At 63.2% G+C, this 23,877-nt stretch overlaps 7 protein-coding genes across 7 annotated transcripts; all 7 read left to right on the forward strand.

Moving 5' to 3' along the window:
* Window positions 1–2,399: 2,399 nt before the first annotated feature.
* Window positions 2,400–3,422, forward strand: LMJF_05_0520 (nuclear receptor binding factor-like protein; the record flags this gene model as incomplete). Its single annotated transcript, XM_001687477.1, has 1 exon — window positions 2,400–3,422. One exon carries the CDS (start codon window positions 2,400–2,402, stop codon window positions 3,420–3,422), a length of 1,023 nt encoding a protein of 340 aa, XP_001687529.1.
* An 822-nt stretch (window positions 3,423–4,244) lies between these two features.
* On the forward strand, window positions 4,245–10,430 carry LMJF_05_0530 (kinetoplast-associated protein-like protein; the record flags this gene model as incomplete). Its single annotated transcript, XM_001687478.1, has 1 exon — window positions 4,245–10,430. The coding sequence occupies one exon, from the start codon at window positions 4,245–4,247 to the stop codon at window positions 10,428–10,430; it is 6,186 nt and encodes a 2,061-aa protein (XP_001687530.1).
* A 630-nt stretch (window positions 10,431–11,060) lies between these two features.
* Window positions 11,061–11,468, forward strand: LMJF_05_0540 (conserved hypothetical protein; the record flags this gene model as incomplete). Its single annotated transcript, XM_001687479.1, has 1 exon — window positions 11,061–11,468. One exon carries the CDS (start codon window positions 11,061–11,063, stop codon window positions 11,466–11,468), a length of 408 nt encoding a protein of 135 aa, XP_001687531.1.
* A 1,405-nt stretch (window positions 11,469–12,873) lies between these two features.
* LMJF_05_0550 (putative cdc2-related kinase) lies at window positions 12,874–13,833 on the forward strand (the record flags this gene model as incomplete). The annotated part of the gene is made up of 1 exon (XM_001687480.1): window positions 12,874–13,833. The coding sequence occupies one exon, from the start codon at window positions 12,874–12,876 to the stop codon at window positions 13,831–13,833; it is 960 nt and encodes a 319-aa protein (XP_001687532.1).
* A 1,391-nt stretch (window positions 13,834–15,224) lies between these two features.
* On the forward strand, window positions 15,225–16,481 carry LMJF_05_0560 (conserved hypothetical protein; the record flags this gene model as incomplete). Its single annotated transcript, XM_001687481.2, has 1 exon — window positions 15,225–16,481. The coding sequence occupies one exon, from the start codon at window positions 15,225–15,227 to the stop codon at window positions 16,479–16,481; it is 1,257 nt and encodes a 418-aa protein (XP_001687533.2).
* A 1,717-nt stretch (window positions 16,482–18,198) lies between these two features.
* On the forward strand, window positions 18,199–19,431 carry LMJF_05_0570 (conserved hypothetical protein; the record flags this gene model as incomplete). Its single annotated transcript, XM_001687482.1, has 1 exon — window positions 18,199–19,431. One exon carries the CDS (start codon window positions 18,199–18,201, stop codon window positions 19,429–19,431), a length of 1,233 nt encoding a protein of 410 aa, XP_001687534.1.
* Window positions 19,432–20,539: 1,108 nt separating this feature from the next.
* Window positions 20,540–22,894, forward strand: LMJF_05_0580 (conserved hypothetical protein; the record flags this gene model as incomplete). The annotated part of the gene is made up of 1 exon (XM_001687483.1): window positions 20,540–22,894. One exon carries the CDS (start codon window positions 20,540–20,542, stop codon window positions 22,892–22,894), a length of 2,355 nt encoding a protein of 784 aa, XP_001687535.1.
* Between the last annotated feature and the right edge of the window lie 983 nt (window positions 22,895–23,877).

Raw genomic sequence — 23,877 nt, forward strand, 5'->3', positions numbered from 1 at the left:
ATATGCGGATGTGTATGTGTATATTTGTTTGTTTGTGTGTCATAGTATCGTTGCTTTGGGTTGTCTTCCTGTGAGTAGTATTAGTAGGATACGGCCGCTCGCCGCGTGTGTGGTGGTGGTTCATAACAAGGCGTAAAAGAGGCGGGTCACAACCGGCCGCCCCCACCATTCACCCACTCCCTCAATTTTTTTCCTCCCCCTCCTCTTCCCCCTTTCTCTCCTTCCCCTCTCCGACACGCGTGGAGGCGGAACGGACGGGTATGGGGGAGAGGCTGGGTGAAGGTCGTTAACGAAGGTGCGAAGGGAGCGGGAATTGAAGGGGTGGGGACGTTGATGGCACTTGTCGGCGGGAAGAGCGTGACATCTGATGGCGGCAACCTCATGGCAGCATCGAACACACATATGCTTCCCCTTACCGTCTTCCTCGACATGTGCGCCGGCGGATGCCCCGCTTCCCCCCTCTCCCGTTATCCTCGCACACCCTCGGAGAACCTCTTTCAAGTGTGCGTGCGCTTGGCCCTTCTTCGTGTCTGTGTGTGTCGGAGGGGGGTGATGCTGCGGATGGCAAGGATGATGTCCCGCAACAGCCTGTATGGTCTTCCCACACGTGTATACATCCCCTCTTCCTCGTGTTGTTTCACTCACGAGTGGATAACATAATAAGGCGAAACCGAAGAGGGATCAGTCTTGTGATCGTTGCGTTATCGACATCAACGCCGCAACCCTCCTCCCGCCCCTCCTCCTTAGTTGTTTAGGTCCCTCTGCCCTACCCGCTTTCAACCACCATCACCACCACCCACTTGGTGGCTCCTGCGCATGGGTGCTCCATCACCCTCGCCACTCTCTGTGTCGCTCTCTCTCTCTCTCTCTCTCGCCTTCCCTGCTGTGTTTTGTGGAGCGTGCGTGTAGATGTGTCGAGCGAGAGAGAGAGAGAGACGTATCACAGTGCAGTGGTGGTGGTGGTGGTAGGTAGGCATTTGAAGCAGCGTAACCGAGGGATGCTGATACTTTAAGCGGGGGGAAGATGTGCGTGTGTGCGTGAGTAGAATGGGAAGGAGGCGGCGATGGTTTCTCGACTTGCGCAGCGCACGCGCTCTTTCCGTTGTCGTTATTCGTAGTGTACACTGTGTCCTAAGGCCCACCTGAAAAGAGAAGTGTGCGCATAGACGTGTGTGTGTGTAGGAACCAGTAACGAGTGCACGTTGTCCAAGGCTGGACCTGCGTGTTGGTGGGTGCCAGTGCAGTGCTCAGCGCAGAGGCGCGGCCTAAGGCACGCATGCACGTGGGTGCGCGAGCCTCTCCCTCTATTCTAGAGATCGTTTTACCCTCCAGTCATTGGCTGTCCTGTTAATGAGTGTTGTCGCTGAGGGTGCCGGATAGTGTGGGACTTGTGCCCAACAGCATCCACCACCACCCATCACGCAGATCGTCCGGCCACTGCCACGAAGGTGAGCGCCCCCCTCCTTCCCCTCCCACCTAGCCCACTGCGGCTGCACGGAGCAACTCGTCTCGCTGTCTCTTTCTCTCCTCCGGCATACACCGCATCCATCGACCGCTATCATTCACCACCTCTCCCCTCCACGTCTCCTCCCATACACACGCACACGCGCACTACCGCAGCACCACATGAGCTACCAACGAACGTGACGCGGCGTTTTGCTGTTGTTCACCTATCGGCACCCCCCCACCACCACCACCATCATCATCCGTGCGCCACGTCACCGCTGCATCGCCATCACCTCTCCGAGCCCCCCCCCTTCCCCTGGTCGAGCAGCAGTAGCAGTACACACACACACACGCAAGAACGCATAGGGAAGTGAAAAGAGAGGGCGGTCCGACCTCTCTCCGCCGAGGGTACGGAGTCGTCAGTGGGCCGCGTGCAGAGGGACGTCGGTCGACTGCGCGACCTCCTCTTCCTCTTTCCGTTCCCCTACCAAGCAAGCGCGCCGGGACACGCGCGAGCTCACACGCACACCGGCCTGTAGGCACCCCTACCTCCCTTCCCCCCCCCTCTGTCTCTGTCTGTGTGTACGTGTATGTGTCGGGGTGGGGGCGTGTATCATCACTACACACACATACACACCCTCGCAGCCATTGTAGGCCTGGCAGGGGTTCTAGTAGTTCTCGTAGCACTAGTCGTAGTAGTAGCAGCAGCAGCAGCCCCTCCAGTGGTCACTCCGTGCCTTTCTCAATCTCCGCGTACGCCTGTCTTCGCATCCTTGTCCTCTGCAGATTACGTGCCGAGTCGCGGTCGCACAGGCACACAGAGACGGAGTCCGAGTACGGGTGGCGAGCGTGGGTCTCCGTGTGTGCATGCAGCAGAGCGCCGCAAGTAGCTCCACCCAACCGCCACTTTTTCCTAGCAACTCCCCTCTGTCTCTCTCTCCCGCAGTCGCAGCATGTCCAAGGTGGCCTCCGCTGGTTGGCGCTACGCCCGCTGCGGCCCCATCAGCCGGGTGTTAACCTACGAAATGTTTGACATCACCCCTGGCAAGGAGGAGGCGGTGGTGCAGATGGCAACGGCGCCCCTGCATCGCGTCGACGCCGCTGTCGTGAACGGCACGGCGCTCGGCCGCAAGCGCGTCAACATGGCATCCTTCCCCCGTATCGGCGGGTGCGAAGGTGTGGGCAAAGTAGTGCGTGCTCCGGCAGCTGCTGCAGCGACGTCGTCGCCGGTGAAGGAGGGCGACACGGTGTGGGTGGCGCCGCTGCATGGCACGTGGGCGACGAACATCGCAGTGCCGGTGTCGCAGCTGCATAAGATCGATCCGAGGCAAGCGGAGATGGCGGCAACGGCCTCCAACTTCCTCGTAGCCCAGCAGTTGCTGGATGGCTATGCCCGGCTGCAGAAGGGCGACATCGTCATCCAGAACGGCGGCAGCAGCCTCACCTCTCTAGCGGTCTCGGCGTTGGCCAAGGCCTACGGTGTAAAGGTGCTGACCGCCGCCACGCCGGGTGCTCGCTTCGCAGACGCCAAGCAGCGACACGCGAAATACGGCTCTGACGTCTTTGAGTACAACGGGACCGGGTCGCGCGCAATGCAGGCCGCCGTTGGCAGGCGCGGCGCCGCCCTCTACCTCAACGGCGTCGGCGGCAGCTACTTCGACTCGCTTCTCAAGTGCGTCGGCCCTATGGCGCACGTCGTCACGTACGGCGCGCAGAACAGCTTCGGCCTGTTCATCTCCGGCTCCGGCCTCATCTACAACGAGGTCACCATGGCTGGCTTGTTTGCCCCCACGTTCCTGAACTCGATGTCCCACGGCGAGCGTCAGATAAAGCTGGAGTTCGTGCTGAAGGCCGTGCAGGAGGCCGGCCTTGCCTACCCGATGGTGACGGCACCGTCGCTAGAGAAGCTCCCAGAGGTCTGGGACGAAGTGTACGTCAACGGCGGGCGCAAGGCCGTCGTGAAGATGACAGCCTGAGAGCATCGCCGCCACCGCTTGTGTCGGCGCGTGTTCATGTCGCTCCTGTCCCGAGGTCGAAACGAACGACGCACGTGTTACTCCCGATGTTGCGGGCGCGGTGCGCGGCGCACCCGTGGTGCGCGAGTAGGACGACGATGCGCTCTTCCGACCCAGATGAGGTTGTGGCGGATGAGGCACACCGTGTGGCGCACAGGGGACGACGGAAATAGGTCTCTCCCTCTGTGTGTGTGTGTGTGTGTGCGTGCGTCCAAGCACTCGAATAGACGCGATGACGTGCGCATGGTGTCCTGCACCGGAGCGGCGGAGAGGGCGCTGGTGCGAGGGACAGAGAGAGATGAAGAGAGCGGTTGGGGGCAACGATGCGCCCAGCCCACATGTTTGTCGTGTTGTTCCAGCGCACGCGCCATGTCGCTCCCTCGTCGAGTTACACCTCCTCCTCCTTCTTCCTCGGCTGCTGATGGACCTCCTCCGCTTTCGCTGCACACGCACACACAAAAACACGTGCACACACCTACACATGTGTATAGGCATATATAGAAATTGAAGTACACACATCACGCGCGTGACACCATAGAGGCAGACTGTCCGTCTGTCTGCGTCATTGTCGTCGTCGTAGGTAGTCTTTTCTGTTGTGTGGCTTCCCTCTCTCCCTCTGCGTCTCTCCGCCCGCCTCTTCTCTCGTTGTCGTCATAGATCGGTCACCAGCCACCCAACATCCGGTCGGTGGAAGCGCTGACGCTCCTCCTTATCACCACCACCGCCACATCTCTCTCGTTGTATTACGTACGTAGACGTCCCCACCCAGCGCCCACCGACTCCATGCAACCGAGATTGGTGCTGCCCAGCTCGCAGCCTCTACGGATCTCAGCGCAGCATCCAGTGAGGTCGTCTTCGACAGCGCCGTCATCATCATCGGCCGCGGCTCGCCCTCGAGCGTTGCATGGCGTGTCCATCGACTCTGCACAAGCCCCGAATGTTGCCGCCGTGGCGGTGGCGACGCCACTGCCGCCACCATCTTCCTCGTCACGACTTCTGCAGGAGATCGAGGAAACCCGTAAACTCCTTCGCACCTTCCGCTCGTTGAAGGAGCGCGGCGCGAGCCGTGCCGAGCTGGCAGACCTTCACCTCCGTGTCAAGGCCCTCAAGGCGGCGCAGCAGCGCCAGCAACCGAATTCCGGCGCATGCAAGGCGGCAACTCTCCCTCTGGCTGCGTCTACTACCGCGGACGCAGAAGCAGCTGTAGCAACAGCAGCGGCGCGTCCGTCGCTCGCTTGTTCACCCGAGCCGGCGCCACCATTGTCATGCACGCACCGTCACGCAGGCGTCACGCTCCACGAGGGAGAAGCTGGGTGGACTACGGGATCAAGTCACAGCTTGCATCAACCTCAACAGCGCGGCGTCGAGGAGGCACACGTTGCACATTGCGACGGGCGGCTACCGGAAGGCAGGCATCATCACCATCACCGTCACCGCCACCATGACGTCCGTGTGGACCGGGCAGCATCGCTGTCCATCTCTACGAAGCTATCTAAAGCCGCAGCGCAGGGCTCGACTGCAGTGCGCAACGGCGCCATTAACGCCGTCAGCAGCGGCAGCGCTGGCATTTGCAGTGCCGTGACGCTGCAGCCAGGCACGGCATCAGCAGTGCCCGGATCCCTTGTGCAGATCAACTCGATCGTGTTTGCCATCGCGCTCGCGGAGGCGCACACGCGTCGTGATATCGCGCAACGATGGGAGCGCCGGTGGCTTCGGCACTGGGCGAACTTCAAGGAGGAGCGCATCGCCATAGCCCTGCGCCCGCCCACCACAACGACAGCCGCGCTGTCACGTCCGCAGGGGCAGCTGGAGAGGTGGGCGGAGGCTGCCCCGATGGCGCTACCTCGCGAATGGCAGCAGTGGCACCAGGCAGTGTCGACTGCGACGGCAACTGTGGAGGGGAGCAGTGTTGCGACAACCACCGCAGCCCGCACTGTCGGCGCTTGTCCTGCACCAGTGCCGGGCAAGAGCGTCAGGGAGGCGTTCGCAGCCACAACAAGCAGCCCAGCGGTGGTTGGCCTTCAAGAGACGCCGTCGCTCTCGGCCGGCCACCGCAGTGGCGAGGAGGCGCGCCATGGCGCTGAAGAACAAGAGGAAACGATCCCCGACGTGGACGACACCGCTGTGGACAAAGACTCGGTGGTGTGGACAAGTCCTCCTCCGCAGCACCAGCAGCATCCGGCACCTCCAGCAACAGAACGAGACTTAGAGGCGAGCGCATGCGCCGCTGCTGATGCGACTGCCGAAGCGGCTGCAGCCGTGAGGAACGTGGAGGACGAAGAAGTCGCCGCGCGCACAGCGACGGAGAGCGCTGCGGCAGAGGCACGAAAGCGTATTGAGCTGGCTGAAGTCACAGCTCGCCTCAGAGCTGAGGAGGCGCGGGAGGCTTTGCAGTCGCTCATGGCCGCTGAAGCAGGGGCCCGTGTCACCCTCGAAGGCGACGAGGCCCGCTTGAGGATCTCGCACGTTGCAGCGGAGCGGGACGGCGCCCAGCGCGTTGCCCTTGCGGCAGCCGAGGCGGAGTCTCGGCGGAGAGCGCAGGAGGAACAAGTGCGTCAGGAGGCAGCCGCGCGCGCAGCGGCGGCCAAGAGAGAGGAAGAGAAGGAGCGAGAGGCTGCTGCACGTCGTGCGGCCGAGGCGCAACTGCAAGCTGCAGCAGACATCGAAGCTGCGGAGCGGCGTTCTGTGGAGCAGCAGTGGCAGGAAGCCGTCCGTCTCTCCGAGTCACTGCTGTCCGAGCGGATCAAGGATGCTGTTGCGGCGGCTCCGCCGTTGGCTCACTCGAAGGGCATCCGTGCACCCAAACGGCCACTGTGCGATGAGCTAGCAATGATGGAGGACGCACAAGCAGGAGAGACCGCGGACGCGCAGGCCTGCCTGCGTGAGCGGCAGCAAGCAGCGGAGCAGTGCCTTGTAGCTTTCGGCGCAGCAGCGGATGCTGTGCTTGGTGAGTGGATCAGCGCGGCAGCAACGGTAGCCGAGCAGGCAGCGTCGGTTGAGGCGGCCAGGCGGAGAAAGGCAGAAGAAGCCGCAGCTCAAGCGAAGGCTGTGGTGCAGGAGAGGGCATCTGCGGCTGAGGCTGCACGCGCCGCGGTCGCACGGACCGAAGACGAAGGCAGGGTTGCACTGGCAGCTTCGGAAGAGGAGGTGTGGCAGCGGCTGCAGCTGCAGCACGGAGCTGACGTTGAGGCGGCGCGTCTCGCAGCGCTTGCAGCCGAGGGAAAGGCCGCGCGCCACCGTGCTGAGGAAGAGGCAGCTGCGATGACGGCTACGCTGTGCTCCGTTGTTGCCGAGCTCTCCAAGAATCTTGTGGACGGCTGTGTAGCCGAGGCAGCACGGCAGGTATCCGAAGGAGTAGAAGCGGACGCTGTGGAGGAGTTGCAGATGCAACGGCGCGAGAGGGTTGAAGGGGAAGAGGCGTTGGCGCGAGATGACATGTACGGCAACGCGCTTGACGAACTGACGAGACTGCGCGAAGATGAGGCAGCCGCAGAGGTCCGCAAGCGCATGGAGGTCGAAGCTGTGGCTGCCGCGAAGGAGCAGCAGCAGCGTGTGCAAGCGGCTGCGCAGTATTTTCAGATTTCCGAGTTGAGTGAAGCTCTGCTGCTCGAATTCCTGCACGATGCTGCATCCGCGGCGGTGGCGGCAAGCACGGCGACCGTCGCTAACGGTTGTCTTGCCGAAACGTCACCGCTGGCTGCCTTACCAGAAGGGGAAGAGGGAGCAGCGAGTGCTGTCATGGAAGACGGACAGCAGCAGCAGCAGCACCACCACCACCACCCGTCTGCCGATGACGCCGCTGAAGAGCTGGACGCTCGAGCAGAACAGAGGCAGGGGGGCGGCGTCGACAGCCCCGACAAAGCTAACGTAGACACATCAGCACCGGAAGCCGTGGCCGCTACAGCATCACTCTCTCTCTCGCCGTCTTCCTCTGCCGGCCCGTCGTCTTTCTTCGTGGAATCCGTCTCTGCGGATGCGACTCCGAAGGCTGTCACAACGGGCGTGCCGCAAGGCCATGCGGTCGAGGGCGTAGGGCTGTTGTCGCCCACCGTTTTCGTGCACGTCGTCGATGGCCTCCTCTCTGATGTTCTCCGCGATGCAGCCATGGAGGCACAGAGGGGCGGTGCTGGTGCTGTCGGCGCGATCAGCGAGGTTATAGCGAGCCGAACACAGGCAGGGCAGAGAGCGAGGGAGCACCGCAAGCCCCTGCCCAACGGCTCCGAGGCGTCCTTCGTGTCGGTTGACCATGGCAGCTCGCACTCGACCCTTGGGTGCTCCCCACCATGGGAGCCGCAGCCGAAGCCGCTAGAGCTACCGCTCGCCCTCGTGGTCCGTGACGCTGCAGGCGACCGTGTGCCACAAGTGCAGTACACGGGGGGCGAGCTGAACGACTGTGCGGAGGCTGACGTGGTTGTTGGCGGGGCCGGCAACGTCACGGCGTTTCTGGCTGAGGTCGCGGACGCGGGCAAGTGCACCCCACACCAGCGCATTGTTTCACCCCTCTTGATACCATCAATGGACGTCGTCACTGCCAGCACTTCCTCCATTTCGACAGCTTCAGTGACGGACAGAAGAGGAAGAGGCTGCGCTCGCGGTGCCGCCGGCGCGACCGCCACGGCGTCGTCACCGCTGCACTGCTTCTCCACGGCATCCTCGGTCGACGACGACGACGACGCGGCCTGCAGCTCTCTCACCGCCCCGGGGGCGCCACGGCCGCTCAATCTGCTGCAGCACAGTGTTTTGTCTCCGCTGCTGTGCCAGCAGCACGGGGGAAACGGCGGCGTCCACAACGATGGCGGCGAGGCGAGCACGCCTGCCGGCAGTGAAGCTGCAGCGGGCACTACAACGGTCGCTGCATTGGCTGATCGGGCCTCGTTATCGGAGAATAGCCGAGCAAGGCCGCAGCTTCCAGAGAGCACCGGGACCGGCGACCGCGACGCCACCTCCGACGCAGATGGGATGTGGTCCGCGGTGGTCACAATGAACCACAGCGTCATGGAAATCACAGAAGACTTGCGAGCTTTTCAACTGGACGCACCGCCACCGGCACATGACGTAGCCGAGCAGCGCGCTGGTGTGCGTATCGCCGCCCATGATGCACTCACGGCAGACGCCATGGCGGCGGTGGCAGACTCTCTAGAGCAGCGCGCAGTTCACGACGCGTCTCTTCTCTTCGACTCTCGGGGGCAGTCGGCAGTGCCGAACACCGACAGCGATCGCCAGGAGTCTCACGACGCCGTCAAGGTCGACCACGCAGCGGCGCCACCGTTTCTTTTCGCCAGCGCTCAGAGCCACGAGCAGAGCACGGTGGAAGGCAAGAGCAGTGGCAGTGGCAGCGGTGGTGGCACGTCCTCGTCCACTTGCGCCGGAGATGTCGAGGCACATGCGGAGAAGAGGGTCAGCATTGCGGAGATGGGCTCAGGCTTCACGAGTGGCGACGCTCGGGAGGCCACCCTGCGTGCTACTCGGTCATTGTCGCCGGCCGCTGCCGCGGTGGCCGCGGAAGGCATCGCTGGCTCGCATGCGCCGCTCTCAAACCTGTCGACCCTCGTCTCCGCTGTGGCGGCACCGAACGACTTCGTGGCTCGGCTGCGGCAGCAAGAGGAAGAGAAGAAGGTGGCGGCGCATCAGCAAAACCGCTACCTCACCAGCCGTGAGCTGGCGCTCGTTGCAGCGCGTTACTTGACGTCGGAAGCGGCCGCAGCAGATGTGATGGAGGTTGGCCCCACCACCATGCTCTCGTCCCGTGCCGTGGCGCTTGTTCTGTCGGTGGGGCTCGTGCGTGCCTCCACACTGGAGAATCGACGCGCGCGCAGCCGCATGGTGAAGGCGGAGAAGGGAGACGGGAGCAGCGCCAGGAGCGATGGCGGCACAGCGGGCGGCGGTGTGCTCGTAGGGGAGAACGGGTTGCAGAAGTTGACCCCAGGCGGGGGAGCTGACTCGGCGATGATGGACAGCCCGGACGCGCCGCACCCGCCGATAGGCGGCGGTGGCGATGGCGGTGGTTTTCCGACGGGCATCATCGGCGAGGCAGGCGCAGCAGGGGACGACGAGTGCGTCGATGTTCAACTCGTGTCACCAACCGCACGTGGCCGCAGCCGCGGCGGTGACTTGAGCATGCCTGAGCCTACCGCCTCGAGCGTTGTGGGCGATGTTGCGCACGCTAGCGGGGACGTCAAGGGCACGAACATGAGTGGCGGACCCACGGGTCTGGGGTCCCGGCCCCTGTCACCGCGGTCGTCATCGATCAGGTCCGCCTCTCAGCCGACGGCTGCCGGTGGGGGTAAAGGCGCGCTCGCAGCGAATCCAGCGCAGCAGCAGGCTGGGGTGCGCGACAAGCTGCCAGCAGACTGGGCCACCGCGCTGCGCGGCGTGGCGGAGCGGGTCGCGCGCGACTTCATCGACTACGCCTCCCGCTGCGTGCTGCTCGGCCAAGGTGAGGGCCAGTCGAACCAAGATCACCTGCGCACTGCGCGACGCATCCACATCGACGCCCTCGCGTACGTCGATGTGCAGGCGCTCTTCACGCAAGAGCTGCAGCCGCGCGATGTGGAGCGGCTGACCTCCTACTACGTCGAGCTAGCGACCAACGGACCGCGTGATCGCGTCGACCCGCTCTGCGCCCCCGCCGCGCTTGGCGAGCACAACATCTTTGGTCACCGCAGCAGCGTGAGAAACGAGGATATCGCCAGCTTCGACAACCTCGATACAGCGTCGACGACCGTGTTTGTGCCACCGACGCGCCCCGGGCCCCTCTTCGCCTCCCCCCACCTCCTTCCATCGAGCAAAAACCGCCTGCTGTCGGCAGCCACATCCATTCACGTGCGTCGCGCCGGGCTGCTGCATCTGGTGCTGGAGCAGTGCGTGTCGAACGTGCTGCATGACCTGGTCGGGGACACGGTGGGCTGGCTCTGGACCGCCTGTCTGCAAGCAGCACCGCCGGGAGCCGCACCGAATGGCACGCAGTAGCATCTCCCTTCGTCCCTCCCCCATCGTCTCTCTCTCTCTCTCTGCACTGTCGTGTACACAGCCGCACCCGCACACTCGGTCAAGTCACTCTCCTTCAGTCGACTTCGGCTGGACCTCACCGTGGCACCTTGCCTCCCTCACCTTCGTCCACCAGCACATCTGTTACTTCCCGGCTGTTCAGCGAAAGACGCGACGCCACCCCGGAAGCCGCACCAAACCATAGTGAAGGTGCAGGCGAAGGAACAGCGGATGCGCGGTAAGGGGTGGGTGGGCCCAAACACTCTCTCTGGAGGGGCTCTCGCCTCTCTCTCTCTCTCTCCTGCATCCGCCTGCTCGGCGCCGCGTGACGCGCGCACTCGCACCTGCACTCGAGGCAGGAGAAAAGGTGGCCGAAGCACGCAGACGCTGTCCTTACGCCGCGCGAACACGGATGCACACGCGTGCCCTACATCCCTTCCTCCCCCCTTCTCCTCTCCCTCTCGTGACAGCTAACACCCCACGCGTGAGGAGACGCTTGCTCAACCAGCGGCACGCACACACACACACACTTACACACACACACATCCGAGAAACTCTTCACAGCTTCCCGCCTTCCTCCTCTCGTGCCTTCTCTATCGGGAAGGGCTCAGCATGGACTCCTCCGCCGGAGACGATGCCGGTGTCGTCCTCAGCAACAGCGTGGCGAAGGCGCCTGGAGTCGGCACCAGCTCGAGCAGTGCCCCAACGGACCCGTTCAAGTACCTTGCAGAGCACATCCACAAGCGTGTTGCCATCTCGCTCCTGCCAGTCGACGACGACGACGACGGTGCAGTGGTGCGTGGCACCTTGCTGAGCGTCGATGACCTCTGCAACGTGATGTTGCAGCACTGGTCAAGCACAGGCGCAACGAGGCTGGACAGCAGCATCGGCAATGGTCGGCAGCAGCAGCAGCCCCGCAAGCGCGCTCGCCTCGACGCTGCTGGTGGTGAAGATGCGGAGGAGAGTGTGCGACTCATCCGGGGTGCGCAGATCGTCTCCATCTCTCTCCTGCCGGCGTAAGGCGGTGCGTGTGCGAGATCGAGAGCATGACATGGTTGTGTGCGGCGGCAAGTCTGTCCCATGCCCCCACCCCACCTCTGCACTCCACAGCTGTGTTGATCGCTCGTGTCTCACGCTGCGATGAGCACAGTTCCAGTAGATGCTGCTGTTAGCAGATCTCGGCATCGCTGTGCGCACTGCCAAGGAGCACAAGACAACAGTGGAAAAGGGGTGGCGACGATGCTGCCCATGTGCACGTTCGCGTGTGAAGTCGCCCCAGACACAGGCACCAATGCGCTCCTCCATCTCTACGCATTGCGTGTGGTGGACCTCGTTGAGCGCAACTCGCATAAGCCCCTCCGCACGCGTCTCCTCCCTTGCTTTCCTCGTGAGCGCCGCACCGCATGACGTGAGCGCGCTCGCGACGTGTAGCCTTGGGCGTGTGGTGGGGTGTGGGTGTGCTTGTGGGTGGGCAGGAGGGAGGAGGTCAGCCCGTCCCGGCACCCCCTCACCCCCCCCACCCTCTCTGCGCGCACCTGCGCGCTTGCATGCTCGGCCACGGACGAGACACACATTCGTTTCCGTTCACGTGCCCTTCATCCGTCCATCTCCCTCCCTCCCTCCCTCCCACTCACGCCTGCTGACGCGGGTGACGATGGTGGTGTGGCGCTGCCGTGCCCCGGTGACGACGACGACGATCACCGTGCATATGTATGGTGGTGCTCGCGCGCTTTTCGAGGCGCATCAGCAGTGGCAGCGTCAGCGCGCGCACCACCTTCTGGCCCCCTCCCCCATCCACTATTCACACTCGCACATCCACCGGCACCGAGCCTACGCGCGGTGCAACGCGAGACCATCTCGCACACACACACACATACGCAGAAGGCCTCTCCCGCACTCCTCTTCCCCGCAGCCATCGAGCGTCACCACGGCCTGTAAGAGGGAGAGGTGCCCCCTATCGTGTCTTATCCACTGCGGCAAAGACGAACGATCCGTTGAGGAGGGGAAGGGAGACGACGCGTCCGCAGCAAGCATCCCCTTTCCTGGCCCCCGCGCACCGTCCTCTGCACGCATCCGCACACGCGCAGGCGCACGGCGAGGGAGAAGAACTGGAGCGAGAGAGTCGCCTACATACACATAGAAAGAGAGAGAGAGAGAGGCAGAGAGATCGACGGCTTGCATTGGTGAGCCGACGACGAGATAGAGACAGACAGGGACAGACAGATCCCTCAGCGGCCTGCGAGCGTGGCGCGTTGGGCGGGTTCGTCTTGCTCGCCTTCCTCACCCAGCCCCCTTCCGGCCCCACCCTTTCTCGCCTGCCCTCTTCTGGTGGTCATCTCTTAGCCACTACGTCTGTCATCACAACCGAGTCCACTCCATGCACGTTGCGGTGGCACCGTCGCCCCTTCGCGCGTCCGCAGAGGCCATGCGGAGCAGCGGCCCCACCCCAGCGCGGCCGACGGGCTTCCAGCGCTACCAACGCCAGCACAAGGTGGGCGAGGGGTCCTATGGCAAGGTGTTCCTCTGCACCGATGTCGTCGAGGGCGGCACCGTCGCTGTGAAGACGAGTCAGTGGAACTCCGGCGAGGAGGGCCTCTCCGTCTCCTCGATTCGCGAGGTATCGCTCTTGAAAGAGATACGCCACCCGAACGTGGTGCGGCTGCTGGACCTCTTCACCGAGGAGAAGAAGCTCTGCATCGTGTTCGAGCGCATGGAGAAGGACCTGCGTAGCGTTCTGTCGACCCGGCAGACCCCTATCGTGGGCAGGAAGCTGAAACACATGATGTACCAGCTTCTGAGCGCCCTGCACGCTTGCCACAGCCGCCGCGTCGTGCATCGCGACATCAAGCCCGGAAACATTCTTGTGAGCGCCGACGAGCAGACTGTGAAGCTCGCCGACTTTGGTATGGGGCGTGCCTTCGGCCTTGCCCTGCAGAGCTACACCTACCGCATCGCCACGCTCTACTACCGCGCGCCAGAGGTTCTGCTCGGCGATCGCTACTACCTACCTTCCGTGGATATGTGGTCTATGGGGTGCGTCATGGCCGAGCTGGCGCTGCGCCGCGCTCTGTTCCGCGGCGAGGGCGAGTACTCGCAGCTCATCACCATCTTCGGTATTATGGGGACGCCGAGCGAACGCGTGTGGCCTGGCGTGTCGCGGCTGCCGCACTACAACGCTGAGTTTCCAAGCTGGGTGCCGACGTCGCTCGAGAAGTACATACCTACCCTCGATCCGGAGGGGATAGCGTTGCTCAAGGCGATGCTGCGGTACGACCCACAGCGCCGTATTACCGCATTGCAGGCGATGCAGCACCCCTTCTTCGACGATGTGCGAGACGAGTGCGAAGCTCGGTTGCAACAGCAGCAGCAGCAGCAGCAGTCGTAACAGCAGCACTGCCGCTGTAGTTGTGGTTGGGGTGGCTGTCATGACTTCGGCATCTGAGAAGCCTTCTAGCTGAGGTAGAGAGTGCAGCAGCACTTGTGCTCGCGAGGGCAGGTGGGGCGGGGGGCACAGAGCGAAGGCCGCAGAGGCGTAGGCGGTGGAGCACAGACGGCGGTTCAGTCCTTTTTGCTGGTGTCGTAGAGCGAGTCGCAAGGCCTCTCACGCTTCTCTGTGTGTTGGGGGGGGAGGGAGGGAGGGAGGGGAGAGGGAGGAGAGGTCTGTGTGTGTGTGTGTGTGTGTGTGTGTGTGTGCCTGGACACAGATGAGGTCCGTTGCGCGACTGCCCGTTCATCTCTCCCCTCCCTTCTCTTCTCCCCCTCCCGCCAAGGCGGACGCGCCCTCTCGTATGACGGGTTCCTCCTCACCACTTCTATAGAGCTCTTCAGCACCATTTCTCTTCTTTCGGGGGGTGGGTGGGGGAGGGAGGCGATGCGCGTGCAGGGGCGTAGAACTTCTCCTCTCTCATCCACACCTCTCCTCCCAATCTCCCTTATCGCTCGGACGGCACACACACACACACGCACACGCCTCCGTCGCGGAGCGTCTTTTCGTATTCCCCTTGTGTTGGTGAGTGCAGTTGCCAGTGACGCTGAGATCGCGAAGGACGACGCACACAACTCGCAACAGGAGCTGGAAGGGGGGGGGGTAGGCGGGGGCGGAGACGCCGACGCCTACCGATACGGAAAGATGAAGCGCGCCAGGACGCACGCTCGGTCCTCGTCACCACCCTTCCCTTCCTTCGCTGCTCTTTCTCTCTCCCTTCTTGCGTTTGTCGAGAGCGAGGGCGGAGATCTTCACGGGCGGCTCCCGTCCAGTCCGCCGTCGTATGATAAGGGAGGGAGCGAGGCAGAGGAACGGCGGCGGGGAGAGGTTGTGCGAGACGCGCGTTCGGGGTACCGGGCCTTCCTGCTGGTTGCGGCTGCTCGTCGTCGCGGCCGAAGGGGCAAGCTCTTCACAACGTTCACCACTGCCACTGCCACTGCCGCCCTCTCTCGCCAGCACGCCGCTTCTTGTTGTGGCTGCCTGCTCCTCGCTTGGTCTCCTGCGCCGACTACGCTCTTTTGCCATCCCCATCCCTCCATCTTGCTCTCGCGCTCCGCTGCACAGCGTCATTCATCCATCCATCACCTCTGCCGCTGCCGCTATCACCACCACACGACCACCACCCATCCCCCTGCCTCATCGATCACCCCGCTCTCGCTGCTCACTGCTTCCCCTCCCTCGTTTCGTTTTCCCCGCTCAATACGCGCAAGCGCAGGTACGCGCATATATATCGGCCGTGTCGCTGCTAGCGTCGTCTATTGTTGCTCAGTCGCGTCCGCGCGCCCCCCCCCATGGCCCTCATCGCCTCTTGCAATGCGCTCTACTTCCCGCGCGAACCACGGGATAACATACTCAAGGTGCGGTGGAACGCGCAGGACACGCCGCTCGAGCCGAACACGAGCGTCATCTTCAAGATCAAGTGCACGGCGCCGCACCTGTTCCACGCAATGCCACGCTATGGCGCACTTCTCCTCGCCGACGCAACCGGGGCCGTAACGCCGAGCTCGAGTCAGACAACAACGATCACGTTCAGTCTTCGCGAGAGTCAAGGCGGCGGCGCTGGGGACATCTCCCCGACGGGGGTGAGCCGGCAGACCGCGTCAACGACGACGCGCACATCGCGGGCCTCGAGTGCCACGCCGGGCGGCCCAGCGTACCAGGAGCGCTTCGCCATCGAGTACGTGATGATCAAGTCGGAGCCGCTCGCCTTTCAGCAGATTTCGAGCAGCGTCGCCGACGCGGCGCGGTTGACGGAGGTGGTAAAGAATATGTGGTCCCTCGTCGCCTCCAGTGCTATCCCGCGGGCACACCTCGGCGTTCAGGCCGGGATCAACCTGAAGGTGTACATGGAGAACGTGGTGCTGCAGCCCAGTGACCCGGCGCCGAGTGGCGGCGACGAGGCCACGAAGATTGTCGTTCCGCCCGAGGCCTGCCTCGTTCTGCCGATGGCGTCGGAGCGGCGCTGCCGCAGCGTCCACGACGTCACCCGTCCTGGCCGTAGCCGGCCTGCTTTGGACCCGTCTCCGCGGCTTTACAGCGGTGGCGATGGGGCAGACCACCTAGGCGGCACCTCCTCTGTCTTCCGACGCAAGCCTACTGATGAGCTGCGTGCCCTTCGGGAGGAGATCAATACGATGCGTCGCGAGTCCACCACACCACACAGCGCGGTCGGCGGCAGTGTGCGCAACAGCTCCTCGCCGTCTTCCAACACACCGAATAGCAAGCCGCGTGGGCACGAGGGAGCTGCAGCGATGCAGCCGCTCCCCGCCCATCGTGCTGCCGGCACCAGCAGCTATGAAAACCTGATTATGAAGTTCGACCTGGGTGGCGCGGCGAGTCGAGCTGGTGACCCAGCTGCGCAGAAGGAGGGCCTCAAGGTGTACATAGTGCTGCTGCTGATGGTCGCCCTGTACGTGTGCCTGCTTTTCATGCGGCGCGGTGCAACACACGCCGAGGGCGTCAAGAACGGCAGCGGCAACCGCGCGGAGGCGGCGGAAGAAAGGTACGCCGTTCAGCTATCATCGAGGGAAGTGCAGATGAGGAAGTAGCGGACACACACGCACACGCACGTCGACGAGCGCGTGGAACGGTGGAGGGGCGCAGGCGTGCAGGCGCGGGCGCGTCGTCGTGCACAGGAAGCTGTGCGAGAGGAGGGGCTCAGAGAGCGGTACACGGACGCAAGCTCACCTTCACCGCGCACTTTTCATCTGTCTGTGCGTCCCCGTTGGCGTGCATCACCTGCTACCGCTGGCGTCTTGCCCCCTCTCTCCACCACCACCGCCGCACACCGCACCCCCCCCACTGACACACGGTCACGGCATCCGATCGTATCGTTCCTCCGTCTTACGGGTGACGTCAACGCTGATGTCGCGTGGGGGGTCGGGGAGGAGAGGGGAGGGGGTGCACACGGTCGTAGCGCAGCGGACGCGACTTGGCATTGCCCTTTAGCTCCCAAGTACGTATCCCCCCCCCGTTATGCGAGCGGGGAAGCGAGACGCCACCCACGTGGCCTGGGCGGCTTGAAGCGCAGCTATGGCGGAGGAGCCGCTGCTTGGAATTCTAGACCGGTGCTGGGCCACGTCCCGCTAAACACACCCCCTACCCCCACTCACCGCCATCGGACGAATCCGACACCGATCGGCTATGCAGCTGACGTCGGGCAGCGCACAGGCCACCGCTCAGGTTGTTTCCTCGAGCCTCCTTGCTCACCCCGATGCTGGGCGGACCGCTTCCGACGTGCCACACACACACACACACACACACACACAGGGATGCACCCCATCACAATGCAGAGCTTATACGGCCCCCGAAGGTGAGTGCACGGATGGGGGGAGGGGGGGACGAGGTCTAGCCTTTTGGCTACGAGTCTGCGAGGCGGGTAGATGTGGCCGGTGAGCGTAGCGAAGGTGCGGCGCAAGTCGTCATCCCTAACGATGGCAGCATGCGGAAACGTGCATGGGCAGCGAGCAGGCATGCCGCCAGCAATGAGTGCGCAGTACCATGGTGCATGCCTGCTCGCTGCCGCGAGACGCGCATCAGCAGCTGCACAGACAGAGAGAGGGGAGGGGAAGTAGAAGAGAGCGAGCTGCGTTGTTGTGCCGTGCGTTCGGTATCGGCCACCCCAAACCCCTCCCGATCCCTCTCTGCACTGGCCTGTTTCCGGCATCGTCTCCGCTGCTTTTCGCCGCGCCTGTGTGTGTGTGTGTGTGTGTGTGTGGTGTTTGGTCTTCAACGTTGGCGTGTATGCGTGTGTGTGCCTACCCACTTGTACCTTGTGTCCTCTCTCCCCCCCCCGCCTCTCTCTCTGTCTCTCTCTCTCTCTCTCTGGCGCGGAAAGGGGGGAGTGTGGGTGGTCGGGTGGTTGGACGAGGCGGTGCCGTCGGCGCTACGACAAAGCCGCTCGGCCGCCTCGTCCCTCCAGCGCGACTTGTGGACTGCTGCTGCTGCATGCGCGATTTACTTCGGAACACGTGCACATGATGAGTGCCCCCACCGCTGCCCTACGCGTTCTTCACCCGTATCACCACCACCCTCCTTCTCCGCGTCCCCTCCACTTTCATCCTCGTTGCTTGCCTTGTCGCTCCTTCACTCGATCAACGCTCGGGGGCAGTCTCACCGGTTGTTGCTGCCGCTGCGTAAACAAGCGCGCGCGTGCAGAGGCGTTGCCCCCGCCCCCTTCTCACCTCCCATTTGGAGGCACTCCCCTCTCCGACCGCCACGGCAGCGACGAAGGCCGAGCACTGACCGACACAGCGGAACACAGCAATGCGCTCCGGCACCTCCGCCCGTGCGCCCTTCACGCACGGTGTCGCTGGCCGCGCCATCAAGACGCGCGTCAAGTCGAATCTCGGTCAGCCCTACGCGCAGCGTTTCTACAACAACGTGTGGACGTACCGCGTGGCGCAGCTCACCACGTCGAACGTGCGCAGCATGAGGAAAGCACGCATTGCCGTGGGCTTCGACAGCGGCGTTGGTGGTGGGCACGGTGGCGGCGCATCCTCGCAGGACGGCAACGACGGCAGCGGCAGCGGCGCAGAGCTCCCAGTGAAGAGCGACTTGCAGCCACACGCCCTTCACAAGTTCACCGGCGAGGAGGACTGGTCCATCGTCCTCGCGGTGCCAAAGAGCTCCGAGCATGTGCGCAACCTACAGGACTGCGCCAAGGGCAGCCTCATGCTCGGTCACACAGACCCGCAGTTGTTTCACTGGTTCAAGGAGCTTGGTGTCCTGCCGCCGCGCTCGCTGCTGTCGGGGCCGATGGAGCTGCTGCGCGGTGACTTGCAGGTGGAGGCGTGGGAGCATACCTTCTCGCGGCATCCGGTAATTCACCGGATTGCCCAAGACATGTGGGAAAGTGACGAGAGCAAGACAGCCGAGGAGGTCGTGCACATCGCCAAGCGGGAGCAGGAAGAGGATGAGAAGCGCATGCGCCGCATGAGCAGCAGCGACTGGCGCACCAAGTTCCGCGACCGCGAGCGCAACCCGACGCCTGCAGAGGACGAGGAGGCGCCGGTGTACGTGATCAAGCCGGAGACCTTCTCACTCTTCCGCATGAAGCCGGATGTGAGGCTGTGGATGAACGTTGCAGGGCAGACGCAGCGGGTGTGGGACCCGGTAGTGCCCGACCCCGACCCGCTCAGCCGCTGCTCCCACCGCTTCATCCGCATGCTGAACCTGGGGCGGCAGAAGCTAGTGCCATCGCTGAACATGAACTACTCACTGAAGCTGACGAACGCCTTCATCTTCGAGATCGACGACCGCGGGTTGTGGGCGATGGGCACGCAGGAGAACTTGGCGGACAAGAACGGCGTCGTGAAAGAAGAGTGGATGGAGCTGCGGCTCGACTTTGGCAAGAATCAGGTTATCACGACAGAGCAGGAGATGGAGTGGTGGGTGCGCGGGCTGACGAAGCTAGGTGCGCCGGAGTTGTCGCAGACGAGCAGCAGCGTGGAAGATGCCGGCTTGAACCCCGAAGACTTCGAATATCGCCATATTTGAGCGGGGAGAGGAGGGCGATGGGGGATGGGTCGGGGTGGCCACAGGAGGCAGGCACCCACACATGCCCGTGTAGCCGCACACAAACCCTTGTGTCCCCCCCTTCCCGCCTCCACCAGCCCTCCACCGCATTCGGACGGTGACCATGCCCGTGCGGCTCACATGTATGGCACGCAAATACACACGTGGACCCACAAGCAGGGCCGGCCGCGCTGTTTTGCCCACCCACCCCATTCTCGCTCTCACGTGCGGCGCGGACGTGGGTGCGCGCGCCTCTCAGGTGCGTTCCCCCCGGCCCACGTCCGAAAAGGGAGCCGAGCAGGCGCGCTAGCATATAGTCGTCTTGAACCACAAGGAACACCCATGAGGCCAGTAGACGGAGGAAGACACGCACACACACACGTGCGTGTGTGCGTGTGTGTGTGTGTATCCGCGCGACACCGATAGAACTACATCGGTGGTGCGCCGTGCCGGCTGAAGCGTGCGTCAACTCCAACCGTTGTCTTCGTCTGTTACAGCATTGTCTGGCACATACCCGTCGTCCTCCTCGTAATCTGTCCTCCTCTCTCGGTTCTCTGTGTTTCTCTTCTCTCGCCCACTCCACCGGCATCGCCATCCATCTCGCCACGGCCGGTGGTGGCACGCACACACATACACATACACACGTGCGTGCAGAGTTGCCGTGCCGCTGCTGCTGTTATTCCTCTTTACCTCCATTTCTCTTCTTCTAGCATCTCTCTTGCTCCGTTCTCCGTGTGTGCGGGTGTGCGTGTGCTTGTCCTTTCCACCGGGCGTGCGCGTGCGTGGTTGGGTCTGCGTTGCATCTCGTTGCTCGGTAGCGCACCACAACCCCTCGCCATTCTTCTTGTTTTGCCTTATCTTGCCCTGTTCGCAACACCTCCGCACGCGACGGCGCACGTGCAGCTGTGCGGTCGTGCTTTCCCTCGGCTGTGTGTGTGTGTGTGTGTGTGTGTGTGTGCACCGCCCGCCCAGCCGCATCTCGTCAGCCTCCCTGCTTAACCTTCCTCTCTTCTCCCACGCACACATCCGGCGAATTGACCCGCGCAGCCCTTCATAGACCCGCGAAACCTCGCCTAGCGAAAAGTGAGCCATGGAGCACTCCGTATCCAGCCGCTCTCCCAGCGGGCAGTGGTACCCGCAGCAGCAGCAACAGCAGCAGCCACCTGCCTTCCGCAGAAACAATTCCCAGCAGCAGCTGCAGTGGAGCCCCGTGTCGGGCACAGCGACACCGATGGTGATGGTGGGCGGCGGCCAGCCCACAGCGATGCCCGCTGGCACTGGTTCTGCCATGCTGGGCAACTCGGGCATGCTCAGCAGCGGCTCGGCGAACCTTTGTGGGCAGCCGCATCTGCACTCTGGCATGACACCACAGCAGCAGATGATGATTATGCAAAGCATGTACACGCCGCAGAGCCAGTGTTGTGCCCCCTGCTGCGGCACGCAAGAGTGCAGCTTCTGCCCGCGGCCTGGCGAGCCGGTCGATCCGTTCTGCTGCACGCCAAGGCGGCCGGATCAGGAGGTGAGATGGTGGGAGAGTATCTACAAGTATTTCGACTGGACCTTCTTCCTCGCCTGCGTCCTGTGCGTGCTCACGATCATCGGCTTTGCGATGGTGATGGTGACCAAGAATCAGGACAACATCTTCGCCGCCTTCGGCGTGCACAACGCCACCGATCTTGACGTAGCAATGATGCCCTACATTCGCTGGATGAACACTAAACCAACGATTCCGGTCGACAATCGCAAAGGTGTCCCGTCGAACGCTATGCGGGCAGTCGTGACGGCCCTCTCAACCTCGCCAGAGTACGCCGTTGAAGCCGCGGCGTCGGAGTCAAGCATCCCCGCGGCCATCTTGGTCCCAGCGCACAGCTGCACGCGGCGCAGGCTGTTTGGCAGCTTTGGTGAACTGTGTATGGAGGACAACATGTACGCGAACACGTTCGCCGTGCAGCTGAGCTTCTGGAACGACGCGCGCGACACGCTGTGGATCCTGGCGATGGTGTACAGCTTCTTGACAGTGCTATACGCGGTGCTGATCAATGTGCGCCGGCATGCGTCAGGTGCCAGCGTAGAAGTCGCGCGCGGGTCGTCGTTCATGCTGCCGTCCATCACACCACAGCAGCAAGAGGAGTTCGTGAAGATGACACCGCAGCAGCAGCAGGCCTTCATCCAGGAGTTCCAGCAGCAGGTGGCGATGATGCAGCAGCAGAACCCTTCCGCCGTATTCCCGTCGCAGCAGCAGCCAGGCGTTGGCTGCTGCGGCTCCGACAGGGGCATCGAGTTCTACGAGACGCCCTTCTACGAATTTGTGCGCTTCGCGTGGCTGTTCTCTGGACTTACAACGTTTGCGTGGACGTGCAACCTCTTTATATCCTTCTGGTCCTTCTCCTACTTCTATATTCGCGAAACCACGGGCCCGCTGAACACCTTCTGGACTGTCTACACGCACAAGATGGAGGCCACACTTATCGTCGTGACCGTCTTCCTCGCGTGGCCACTCTGCAATTTTGTACTGGAGCTGATCGTCTTGGTCGCCCTGGTGCTCCCGTGGCTCGTCATCCGCTCCACCTGGAAGCGGGGTATCCAGATGTACCGTCCAGCCCTGCCGCCCTCGCAGCTGCCCGCCTACATCCGTGCTGACATGTTCTTCATGGACTTCCAGGATGTCAAGCGGCTTGGCTTCTCGCGATTGGCGTGGATCATCCTGACCGACTCCGAGAAGCCCTTCTTCGAAGGCTGCGAGGACCCCACGGTCGACAAGGATCCTGCCATGACGCAACTGATGCAGCAGCGCGTGCAGTGGCGGCAGATGATGGCGTCCATGCTGCCTCCGTGGATACAGTCGCCGCAGCAGCAGATGTCTGTGATGGGTCCCGGTGGTGCGGGCATGATGATGCCAGGGCAGGTGGCACCACAGCAGCGGCAGTTTGACTTCAGTGGGGCGGCGACTCCGCCGGCCAACTCGTCGATGCAGTCACCGGCGCAGTACCCTGCCGAGGATGGCGAGCACAGGTCTCACAAACGACGCCGCCATCACAGCACGCGCGATCGCCGGCACGCCGACCCCCTAGGGGCGGCGTCGATGGAGGAGACATCGGCGGGGCTCGGTGCCACCGGCAAGGAAAACTCGACCCGCCACCGTCACCGTCGTGACAGCCACCACCGCAACCACAGCCGCAGCAGAAGCAGAAGCAGGGGGGTCTTCGACGGTGGCGTTTCGCAGCCGCCGGTCTCGGACGCTGCCGTGGAAAACGGTGCCGGCCACACCGCCGATGGGGCGTCCCGGCGTCGCCATCGTCGTAGCCACAGCCGCAGTCACAGCAGGGCCGCCGCTGGCGACGACCCGAGTGCGTTGGTTGTTGCTGCGCCCCGCAGCATGGGTGACGCGGCGCAGAACGGTGGCGCGGCGGCAGCGGCCGACTTAGACTCCCTCATGCAGCTGTAGCCAAACTGTGTGAGGAGCACGCAAGCACGCGTGACGAGTAGCGCTGCATCCCTACACGCTGTGTTTGCCTCGGCCCTTGTGCGTGTTGCCGAGCCTGCATGATGCGAAACCCATCCGCCTCTTCGCTACTTTGGATACTGCTGCCGTGGCTTCCATCGCTCATGTGGATGATCGTAACAACGAGACAGAGTACGTCTAGAGCACATATACGATGTGAGCGGGGGGTGGGTGGGTGTAGGTACCGCTAGAGTTTTGGAGGGGGAGAAAAAGAGGGTGTTGGGTCGGGCCAGGTCGGGTTGGAGAGAGGTGCAGAGGAGAGGTGACCGACGAGCCGAAAGAGGTTGTGCGTGCGTGTCTGTGTGTGTGTGTGCGCGCGCGCAGGAGCAGCAGGAGAGGCCAACGACGGCGATCAAAAACCCGTTCTTGGTGTCGCGCACATCCGCACACACTTCTTCTCCCATGCTTCTTGTGCTCCACAGCCGCCCTTCCCCCTCCCCCCCCCCGCTCCATCTCTGCCGGTCCGCCTCCCTCCCTTCCGTTGGACGCCCATTCTCTCTCCCAACCCCACGTGGGGTGGTCGCCGTTAACTTTTCAGGCTTTCGTTCCAGTTTATGCCCGCATCTTCCGCCGTGCTTCAAGCTGCTGCCGCTGCTCAGTGTACACTGGTCTGTGTGTGCACGGCCTGTGCGCGGGATGGAGGCGAAGGACGAGGGAGAGAGGAGCGTGGCAGCTTTCCGTCAATGGTGATGTGCATCGCACAGATGCAGCACCTGCTGGAGCACACACTCACTATTACAGAATGCACGCAGAGGGAGTGCACAGGAGGGGGGGCGACTGTCTACGCGTGCGCCCAACCTCCCCCTGATGCCCTTCCCCTTTCTGATTCGCAGTAAAAATCAGGACTCGAGACCCCACACGCGCACGCGCACAACGAAATGCAGAGAACTCGACGGATGTCTCTCCTCAGCACCCCATCCTCTACC

The sequence above is a fragment of the Leishmania major genome, chromosome 5 (genome assembly GCF_000002725.2).
Source record: "Leishmania major strain Friedlin complete genome, chromosome 5".
In the NCBI taxonomy this organism is placed as follows: domain Eukaryota; phylum Euglenozoa; class Kinetoplastea; order Trypanosomatida; family Trypanosomatidae; genus Leishmania; species Leishmania major.